The following is a 10,231-nucleotide window of genomic DNA, read 5'->3' as shown; positions in this document are numbered from 1 at the left end:
TTATTGCTTTATTTTTACTTTGAAGCACTAAAGAGTCACCACCATGGCTTTTTCTTTTCTTTTTAATTTAGTGAGAGGAGAGGAAGCAGAGAGACAGACTCCCGCATGCACCCCGACCGGGATCTACCCAGCAAACTCACTAGGGGACGATGCTCTGCCCACCTAGGGCCCTTGCTCTGTTGCAACCGGAGCCATTTTTTACTACCTGAGACGGAGGCCATGGAGCTGTCCTCAGCGCGCCGGGTTAACTCACTCCAATTAAGCCATGGCTGCAGGAGGGAAGGAGAAGAAAAAGAGAGAGAAGGGGGGGGGGGAAGGGTGGAGAAGCAGATAGGCGCTTCTCCTGTGTGCCCTCGTTGGGAATCAAACCCGGGACATCCACACGCCGGGCCGACGCTCTACCACTAAGCCAACCGGCCAGGGCCACCACCAAGGCTTTGCCATAACAATAGTCTGAGTGACGTGCTCACTAAGCTGGGCAGTTTGCTCAGAACCAGCCCCCATAAGAGACGCTACAACAGTAAGTGTGTTTTCCAAAACCAAGCAGTTAAAAGATTTTGCTCTAGAGCCCGAGCCCCCCACCCTCTCCGCGAGGTGGTGGAGCCACCCTGCCCCACCCCCGTCTCTGCAGGCCCTCACCTGGCTGTCTCCGGTCTCAGCAGATGGACCAGGCATGCTCCCTACTGTGCCACCCCCTCCCAGACTGGTCAGCCTCCTTAACAGCTAGCTCTTCAGGGTTCAGGGTAGATTGAGCAAAACAGCGGCTCTTTCTGTATCACTTCGAAAGGAGAAGAACTCCACGGAGAGGGCCAGAGTCAGCCAGGGAGGGGCCGGGCTCCGGGCTTTTTAGCACCGAGAGTGTCAGCTGGCTTCACTGAAGTCGGTTCGAGTCTCTGGTGTGGAGACATGGATTCCCGGGGACACCAGGCTAGCAAACATCTCCAACAGGGTCCGGGATGGCTGCAGCAGCAGATGGCTCCGTGGGGTGTAGGTGACAGGCCCACGCAGACACAGTCTTGGAGTTTCCGGAGAACTATGTCCTCCCTTCCATGATACAGCAAGAGAGAGAGAGAGAGAGAGAGAGAGAGAGAGAGAGAGAGTTGAAGGGAGAAAGCCCTGAGGCACGTGAGCTCCGGGGACCCTGGCCACTCATGACCTCTGGGAAACAGCTTCTCCTTCCGAGATGACCCTCTGGTAGCATCTTGCTATAGACTCAGATGGGGCGATTCTGACAACCAACCAGAGTCAGCATTTTTCAAAAGAGAGAGACATCACTTCACTCTGCAGAGAGAGAGAGACTAGCCTGGCCTTGGGCGCCACAGGAAGCTGTTTTCGTCTGGATTCTGCAGTGGCTGCCAACCCCCTCTGCTTAGACACAGGCTGGTGCTGTGCCTCCTCCATGCTGGGACAGAACCTTCCAGAGCAAGCCCCAGGCCATGGCATGGAGCATGTCGTCAAAAAGAAGACTGGAGACTTTGCAGATGGAAAAGAGATTTTATCCAGGCCTGTCTGAGGACACGCTCCAGAGCAGAGCTCCAAGAAGCTTTGAAAGGGTCTGACGACAGGCACAGGAGGGGTGCCCAGGGAGGCAGGAGGACAGAGGGAAGGTCAGGTGTTGTCCTGACCACACCCGCAGTTTCAGTGAGACCCGGGCGCTCCAGGGTGAGCAGTTTTACGTCAGCAGCAGAGAATGTGCAGATAAGGCTGGGTCTCGAGCCCTGGAGTCCCGGCTTCTGGAAAGAGGCCTGAAAGTAATTATTTTGAAACTTTCTATCAGGATGTAGCAAGAACAGGCAGGACGTCTATCCTAATTTATCTTTGTAATTGGGACTGTTAGACAGTGTACATGGCCAGCCCCAGCCCCACGGAAGGTCTTGGTTAGGAATGCCCAGTGTCCCCTCGGTCACTGATCAGCTGGGAGAAGCTTAGACACCCTTTCCTGGCTCATGTGTCTGCACATGTTTTCCAGGTGAAAGGACATGAACTTAGAGAAGAAAACAATTCTTCCCCAGCACCGACTTTCTCACTCATGGGGGACGGGAAGCTGTGTCCTGAGGGGTGGGTTCATACAGACAGCCCCGTTTTTTTCAGAATCAGATACCAGATATTCTGAGTCATGATAATAATGTGCTCTCTGTACTTTGCACCAATAACACAGCCCCAATACAGACAAGCTCAGAGTGGTCTCAGTCCTATACGTGAAGAAAAGACAAATAAGAGATTTGGTAATGTTGTTTAATAAAATGTGTTGTTGTTTTTTCCCAGCCCTTTGGGAAGTTGCCAGTTTCCTTAGAATTAAACACTACTCTGGCCACTCCAAGCCGTCCACTCCTGGGCATTGGCCACAAGGAATGAACACAGGCATCCAGAAAAGAAAGAAAGCGTGTTCCTTCCTCAGTGCGTGAATAGTCACTTCCACACAGTACGTCCAACTTTCTGAAGCCAGCTATGCCCGTTGGCAAATGCTTTGCATGAGCTCAGGTCCTGGCCAGCCTGGAGGGACCCCCATCCTGGGGAGGGCAGGTCTCCTGACTCTGAGCTTCTTCTGTGATGTTGGTCCCACCAGAGGACAGGGACACTGTTGGCTCAACTCAGCACCATCCCTAAAAGTCTAGCACAGAGGTTGGCACTTGGGGGCTAAATTGTGTCCCCCTAAAATTCATGTTGAAGTCCCAACTCCCAGTTCCTCAGAATGTGACCGTATTTGGAGATTGGGTCTTTAAAGAGGTGATTCAGTTTGCCCCAGTTTTATTGACAGATATAATTGCTACATAAGATAATTGACATATCATTTAGACCTTAATTGTTAGTTAAGCTGTGCAGTGTGATGACCAGCTGTTGCAAAACATTTACCGCAATAAGGTTCGTGAACACTGTTTTTTTTTTTTATTGTGACGGTGAGAACATTTAAGATCTCCTCTCATAGCAACTTTCAAGTACACAAGTACTGTGTTAACTGTCGTCACCGTGCTGTACCTTAGCTCCATCGTGTCACCAACGGAGGAGTTCTTGCCACCACCCCCCCTTTACGTAGACATCAGGAGAGGAGGCAAAAACAGATTCAGAAGAAGAGGGTTACTGGAAACAAGGTGAAGGGAAAGGAGGAAGGGGGCGGTTGATGCAGACGCAGAGCACACAATAACAAAGAGTGTGGCTCCCCAGCTGCTGCTGGGTCTGGCTTACCCAGGGCTGGGTTCTCCACGCAGGCCCAGAGCGGAGCTCTTTTCTTTACGGGTTCACAGAGTGGAGATCTTTGGGAGTACCTGAAGAAAACTTGAAAGTTATCTAGGAGAGACTTTTAAAAAATACCTGAAATATATTCCTATCCATTTCAGAGAGGCTCAGACTATCTCAGACTGGATCTCATTCATCTTATAATTGGAAGTTTGTGCCCTTTGACCAACATCTTCTCTTCCCCACCCCCCACCCACCCTCACCCCCGGCTCCAGTCCCTGGTGACCACCTTCTACTCTCTGCTTCTGTGAGTTTGGTGACTTCAGATGCCATCTGGAAGTGAGATCACATGATATTTGTCTTTCTCTGTCTTAATTCACTTAGCAGGATACCCTCTAGGTCCATTCATATGGTTGCAAAGGGCAGGATGTCCTTTTTAATGGCTGTGTAGTATTCCACTGTACATTTGCACCACCTCCTCTTCTTTATCCATTCCTCTGTGTATGGACACCTAGGTCTTGGCTACAGTGAATATGCCTCGGTGAGAACGCGGAGGGGCAGATGTCTCCTGGGGAAAGTGATTTCATTTCTTACCTATGCCTAGAAGTAAGATCACTGGGTCATATGGTCATTCTAGTTCAATTTTTTGAAGAATCCCGTGGTTAAGTTTTTAAAAAGCCATATGGGGTGGGTCCTAAGCCAAGTCGACTGGTGACCTTATAAGACTAGGAGATTAGGAGACAGACTCACAGAGGAACAACCATGTGAGGACACTAGGAGAAGGTGGTCGTCCACACGCCAGGGAGAGACGCCCTTGAAGGAACCAGCCCTGCAACACTTCAGCTGGGACCTCTAGCTCCAGGGCTGGGGACAGTGTCCTGTGAGAGCCCCGCAGGTCAGGCGGTGGCACTACCGCCAAGCGAGCAAATACACCAGTTCAGTGGGCACTGGACAAATCGTCTTAAAGTTAGGCTGGAACATAGAGCTGACAACATTCACTTTTTTATTAAATTTATTGAGATAACACGGGTTAATAAGGTTATATAAGTTTCAAATACAGTATTATAACATCATTATAGTACATTATCTCTATAATACATCGCGCACCTGGGGTTTAGACCCTAGCGGAAGTGACGTCATGTGCGACGTAAGTCAGACCAAGACGTCAGCTGTCATAACCGGAAGTGCATTACAGAGGAGGGGGGGGTAAAAACCTGGAGGGAGGCCGCGGTGCGGCCGAGCCTGACGGAGCGGCTGTGGGGAGGCACTTCCAGGCAAGGGAGGAATCGAGCACGGCGACCAGCCGATGGCCCCACAGCTCCGTCACAACAGCCGCGACGGCGTCGCGGTGCCGGACGTGACGTCAGACTTGCTCCGGGATTGGGTCTAAAGCATAAGTGTGCATGTGTGTGCGTACGTCATTATTCACTTCCGCGAGGAAGGGAATTCCGACAAAGTGAAAGTTAGGAGAAGAGGAATCGTTCTCCATGCTTAACTCCGGTGACTTAAACGAGGGTATACATCCAATTTCGACAGTTGTTTACCAGCCAGAAGGAAAAAGCTGAGACCCCGCCCCTGCGCCCCCGTCGTCTCCGGCCTATCCCGCGCCGCGCCTCTCGCGAGTCCCGCCCCCACTGCTGCCTTCGGCCTATCGCGCAGCGCGCCTCGTACGGGGCCCGCTCCCGGCGCGCGGGTATCGCCTTCCACCGGTCGATCCCACGCCGCGTGCGCACGGCCCCGCCCTCTCCCAGCCCCGGCGAGCCCACTCGGGCCCCGGCCTTTTCCCGCGCCGCGCGCAAAGCCCCGCCCCCCGCCCTGCGAGGGGGTTGGGGCGCGCCTGTGGCGTCACGAGCGCGGCGAGGCGCGGACGCGGAGCTCCTTGGGCCCGCGGCGATGCCCAAGCGGGGCTGCCCCTTTGGGGACGCGGCCCCGCTGCAGCTGAAGGTCCGCGTGGGCTGGAAGGAGCTGGGCCGCGGCGTGTGCGCCGAGCGTTACTCGCGGGAGATCTTCGGTGAGTGCGGAGTAGGGCTTCTTCCCTGCGACGCGGGGTTTTGGACGGGAGGTCCCCACAGGTCGTGCCCCCCGGGAGCTGGGAGACCCGGACCAGCCGGGAGGCCGGGGGTGGGGAGCCGTGAGTGGGACAGGAACGCGCCCGCGTCCACCTGCGGTGGCCACAACCCGTAAGAAGGGCCCTGCCTCCCCGAGCGAGCGGCCTCGGTAGGGTGCCGCCTCCGGGCTTGCATTCTGCGGGGATGCCGAACTCTCGGAATGGCTGGTCCTGGTCTGGCTGGCACTGAGGGGCCTCTCGGGCCCAGCGAGAGGTCGAGAAGTGGGGCGTCGCGGGTGGGCTAAGCCGGCAGAAGTGCCCGTTCTCACTGGGCGGTATTTGAGGAGCGCGCCCTCCCTGCTGGGCACTGCGGCTGCGCGGGAGACTCCGCCTTCCAGGAGCTCCTGGTCCAGGGGTGGCACCGGCTGGAGAAGGGATGCCCAGAGATGATCCCGGCACGCACAGGTCGCTGCGGGACCAGCTGCAGGGTGTCAGAGGTCTCGGGGAGGAACGGAGCCTCAGCCGCATTCTGCAGGCAGAGAGGAAAGGGACGGAGATCCCAGCAGATGGAACAGCTTGTGCCAAGGCCAGGGCGCAGGAGTTGGAGTGGAATTAGTAGGATTCTGTGGCTGGAAGGTGCAGTTGGGTACCTCACTGTTATTGACCCGTCGGTTTGGGCTGGTTGGTGCTCTGGGGCAGCAACAACGTGGAGCTTACCTTACCAAGAGATTAGGGACACAAGTTTGTACCCACTGAACTGATAAGCCACCCTGGATGTTTGTAACTGAGTGGGCTGCTGTGTGTTGGGGACTTAGGGAAGAGCCCGCATAGGGAGATCCTGGTTCTCTTTTCCTGGGGCTCCTGTCCACCCAGCAACCACCCCCTGCAGCTGCTCTGCCTTTTGTTTCCTTGTACCCGGGGCTGTAAGCACAGCTGCTGCTTTCCGAGGTCATGCGAGGGACGTAAATGAGTGAAGCAGCTCTGGGGACTAGGGCTGAACTACAAGTGTGTGCCTGCCGTAGGGACATTCAAAGCTGTGCCCACGACAAGAACTAGAAATAGGAACCAAGCACTCTTGTTCTTGACCCTCTCCCTCGGCCACCATCTGGAGTGTGTGCAGGGCCCCGTGACTTGCAGGTCCGTGAGGGAGGGTGCTGGGCTCCCTGGGCATTACATAAGATGGGTAGGTCACCCAGTGTGAATTTATGTCTCGTGTGTAATGAGTTCCAAGCTTGAGGCTGTCACCCTGTAACCACAAGGCCTTGAAGAGAAGCATTATCCTCACAGCGTTACCCCTAACCCCATTCCCATCCCATTGTGAGTGCGAGGGTCACAGGAGGGCTTCTAAGCTGGAGGAGGAGCTGGGTGTGGCCAGACCATCATCAGCTGCTGAGGGATAACTGTTCTGGTCAGTTTCACCCAGAGCGCCAGCTTCTAGCCTTACCAGGAGAGCCAGCAGATGGGCAGCGAGTGAAGAGGGTGCACACCAGCCTGGGCTTGGAGGCCCGGCTCTGAGCCTCTGCCTGTGAATTTGTCTTCTGTAGCACAGAGCTCCTCTGTGCTGGATGGAGCCAGCTTGTGGGGTGCTGGGGAGCAGGGGAGCAGTGGGGAGGTGAGACCTCGCCTTGAGAGAGCCGGGAGGGAAATGAGCAGAGTGCCCGATGGAGCCCAGATGGGGCTGCAGGGTCCCAAACCTTCCTGTGAGAGGTGGCAGCTGAGCCCGGGGAGGGAAGGCTGGGAGGCAGAGTGGACCTAGTTCACTAGGGACAAGTGGGGGCCGGGAGCGGGAGGACAGAGCTTAGAGGGGGCCTCGCCACACCTGGCTTGAAGGATGAAATGGCTGTGAGGGTTTCCACACGTCGCATGCGAACAGGACTGCTTTGTCTCCCCAGAGAGGACCCGACAGCTCCTTTTCCGTGGGGCCCAGGCCTACATGGACCGAGTGTGGGAGGACAGCTGTGCCCTGGTTGAACTGCCAGAATCCCCAAAGCCGGGCCCCATGGAAGCCCCTCGGGCCATGCGTGGGCAGATGCTGATCGGACTGGATGGCCGGTTGATCAGGAGGGGAGCCCAGGCCTGCGAAGCTGGTGAGTGGGGCTGACGGGGGGTTCTTCCCAGAGGCATACTAGGGACAGATGTGGTGCCGTGCCACCATCTGAGACTGTCTGCCCAGCCAGAGGCCCCTGGCGTGGAGGCTCTGCCACACCGACATTTGAGTCTAGGAGTTAACAGCCGCTCCTAACTGTCAAGTAGAAAAGAACAGAGGTCATGTCTGGGTGGGAACAGCCCAGTTACATGTCAAGTGTGCATCTCAGACTGTCACCTGTGTTGCTGGTTGTGGTCCCCAAACCCCCTTTTCCCCCCGGGTCTGGGCAGGCCCCGGGAGCTTCTGTTCATCTGTGACACGGGCAAGACACAGGGGGACTAAAGCCAAGACTCCCGATCTGAGCAGGGGACCGCTGCCCTGCCGGCCCTGACACCCACAGCGCAGGGGTTTGGTAGCAGGAGTCACAAAGCCACCTGGTCTCTCCCTGGTGAAGCAGGGCTGAGTCCCATGCCTCCTGACAGGTGCTCGTGAGGTCCCGCAAGGGCAGGTACCGGAGGAGGGTTGCCTGTCCATGGGGGAGGCAGTGGCTGCACAGCCTCCAGCACCACAAGGCCCCACCGGGCTGACAGGCGCTGTTTCTTCCTCACAGACACGTCTGGGGCAGCGTCCAGAGCCTGCTCCTCATGCGTGCGAGCTGTGGACGGGACAGCCGTGTGCGGCCAGTGTGAGCGCGCCCTGTGCGGGCGGTGCGTGCGCACCTGCAGTGGCTGCGGGGCCGTGGCCTGCACCCTGTGCGCCCTTGTGGAGTAAGTACTGGGCCCGCGGGGTGGGGGTGTTGGAAGACTGTCGGCTGTCGCGGAGACCAGTGTCACAGATGGCAGCTCTGCCCCTGGTGTGGCCTGCTGTCTGCAGCACTGGTGTTCAGTCCTTTAAGCCCTGACCTAAGGACTGCGTGCCGCTTTACCCTGGCGGAGTACACTCTGACAGGTGGCAGCAGGTGTGCTGTGCTGGTCACCCATCTGGGTGGGAGTGTTGTGGGAGGGTTTGCTTGGCCTGTTACCTGGGTGCGTAAGCCCCACCGTAGCAGCTGTGCCCTTTAAGAAGATGTGTCCCCCAAACAGACTTGAAACTGGCTTTGACCCAACAATCTTCCAGTCGTTCTCAGGAAGTTAGAGAGCTGGCCGAGGGGAAGGGCAGCCAGGGTGGTGGGGGTGCCCTGGGGGAGCCCCCAGGGGGTGGGACCCGAGACCAGAACGCGCATGCCGCCCTGTGGTGGGTTATATGTCGAGTGAGTTATGCCTATGACTTGATTTCACCAGCTCAGCTCTGTTTATGTGTGAACCGAAGTAAAGGGCCTCCTCACTTGAGGACTGGCACAGCAGAGGGGTGGCCCCTGATGCTGGAAACTTCCTCCTGCCTGCAGCGTCCTCGAGCAGCTCCCTGCCCATTTCCTGCCAGCTTCTGTTGCTTCTCCCTTTTACCCACAGAGTTTACACTGCCACGGCCAAGCGGGCCGCCGGCCTCACGGTGCACACGCCCATTTCTCATGGCCACAGCCAAGGGTGGACTCTCTGTCCTGTTTTATAGGCCAGCGACTTGCTCCAGGTCACAAGGCCAACCTGCTGCCCCCAGGCTTGGGAGCCAGACCGTGGGTCCCTGTGCCCACAGCCTTCTGTCCCCTCCCCGGCTGCTTCAGGCACGACCCCGCCTTCCTGGTGTGACAGCGTCCTGTCTACACCTGGTGTCCTCAGGCCCCCATCTCAGCTGCTGGCGGGTGGTGGTGACAAGAGCTGGGGGCTGGTTCACGACGCACTGACGGGCGACTTCTCTGGGAACCAGCTAGCTCACACTCTACCTCCTTGGTGACACTGCACTCGGTGGCCTGCCCTGGTTTCCTGTCGTGCGCTGTCGGTTTCTTTGCCTTTAGGACCTCTCCTGATGACCATCCTTTGCAACTCCCTGAATTTCCCCGTCTTTATCTTAGCTGATGTGAACCGTGTGGTCCAGTAAACTCTAACTGGACACTGGAGGTTTCTGTGCAGCCGCCATCCAGTGTGACACCTGGCACACGTCAGGTGGCCTTTATCCTCCCGCTCTGGGGCTGACGTCAGGTGGCACGTCAGCAGGTGGATCCTGGGGCTGTGGGAGGGTCTGCTCCGGCCCCCAGCTCCCTGGGGTTGCTGGCACGCTTTGCTGGCGCCCCGCATCCTTACACCGTCTCCTTCTGTGTGTGTGTCTCTCGTCACATGTTCTTTGTCTCAGGACAGCAGTCGTGTGGGATTAGGGCCACCCTCCTGCAGGGGTCCTCCTCCAAATTCATGTCATCTGCAGCCCACAGCCCCGTCTCCCAGTAAGGCCGCCGGCCTGGGGGTTAGCACCTCAACATGTAAACTGGGGGGGGGACCCAGCTCAGCCCCTGACCGCAGTTCTTCTGTCTCCCTGCAATGTCACAGCTGCAGTGACGTCCACGAGAAGGTGCTGTGTGCTGGCTGTGCTGTGTTCGAAGCGTGAGGGCCGGAGAGGGCGGCGGCCTCGCCCAGACGACCTCTGACCTCTGTGGTGTCCATGCCAGGGACCATGGGGGGCTCTCCGTTTGATACTTTGTACTCCTGATGACAGAGTCAATAAATCCTGTATATTTGGCTGAGAGGACTCAGGGTGCAGTCCTGGGGCGTGCAGCCGGCTTGCTGCCGGAGGAGTCGGGACCTCTGTGCACGCAGTCAGCTCACACAGTGCCCGCTGAGCTGCATGGGCGTCTCAGCGACTGGGATTGATGCCACTGTGAACGTTGCGGGTGCTGGCGTCTCAGTCACTGCTTTCAGTTCTTCAGGGGGTGTGCCCAGAAGTGGGGTCGCTGGGGCGGAGGGTCGTCCTGTGTTAACACCTGAGGGGCCTCTGCCGTTCTCCACGAGGTGCCCAGTTCCGTCTTACGCAGTTATCTGAAACCTGGGTGTGACCTCCAG

The 10,231-nt window shown here is 57.2% G+C and overlaps 1 protein-coding gene across 1 annotated transcript; it reads left to right on the top strand.

The window, feature by feature from the left end:
- The first annotated feature begins 4,846 nt into the window (after window positions 1-4,846).
- Window positions 4,847-9,915, top strand: SIVA1 (SIVA1 apoptosis inducing factor). The gene is made up of 4 exons (XM_066341476.1): window positions 4,847-5,185; window positions 7,114-7,308; window positions 7,918-8,074; window positions 9,722-9,915. Exons 1-4 carry the CDS (start codon window positions 5,068-5,070, stop codon window positions 9,777-9,779), a joined length of 528 nt encoding a protein of 175 aa, XP_066197573.1. The 5' UTR covers window positions 4,847-5,067; the 3' UTR covers window positions 9,780-9,915.
- The last annotated feature ends 316 nt before the right edge of the window (window positions 9,916-10,231 follow it).

The sequence above is a fragment of the Saccopteryx leptura genome, chromosome 6 (assembly GCF_036850995.1).
Source record: "Saccopteryx leptura isolate mSacLep1 chromosome 6, mSacLep1_pri_phased_curated, whole genome shotgun sequence".
Classification (NCBI taxonomy): Eukaryota; Metazoa; Chordata; class Mammalia; order Chiroptera; family Emballonuridae; genus Saccopteryx; species Saccopteryx leptura.
This window is presented reverse-complemented; position numbering and strand designations above follow the sequence as displayed.

Coding starts and splice junctions, on each gene's coding strand:
- SIVA1 (XM_066341476.1), top strand. CDS start 5,068: ATGCCCAAGCGGGGCTGCCCCTTTGGGGACGCGGCCCCGCTGCAGCTG. Junction 5,186..7,113: donor TTACTCGCGGGAGATCTTCG/GTGAGTGCGGAG, acceptor TTGTCTCCCCAG/AGAGGACCCGACAGCTCCTT. Junction 8,075..9,721: donor ACCCTGTGCGCCCTTGTGGA/GTAAGTACTGGG, acceptor GCAATGTCACAG/CTGCAGTGACGTCCACGAGA.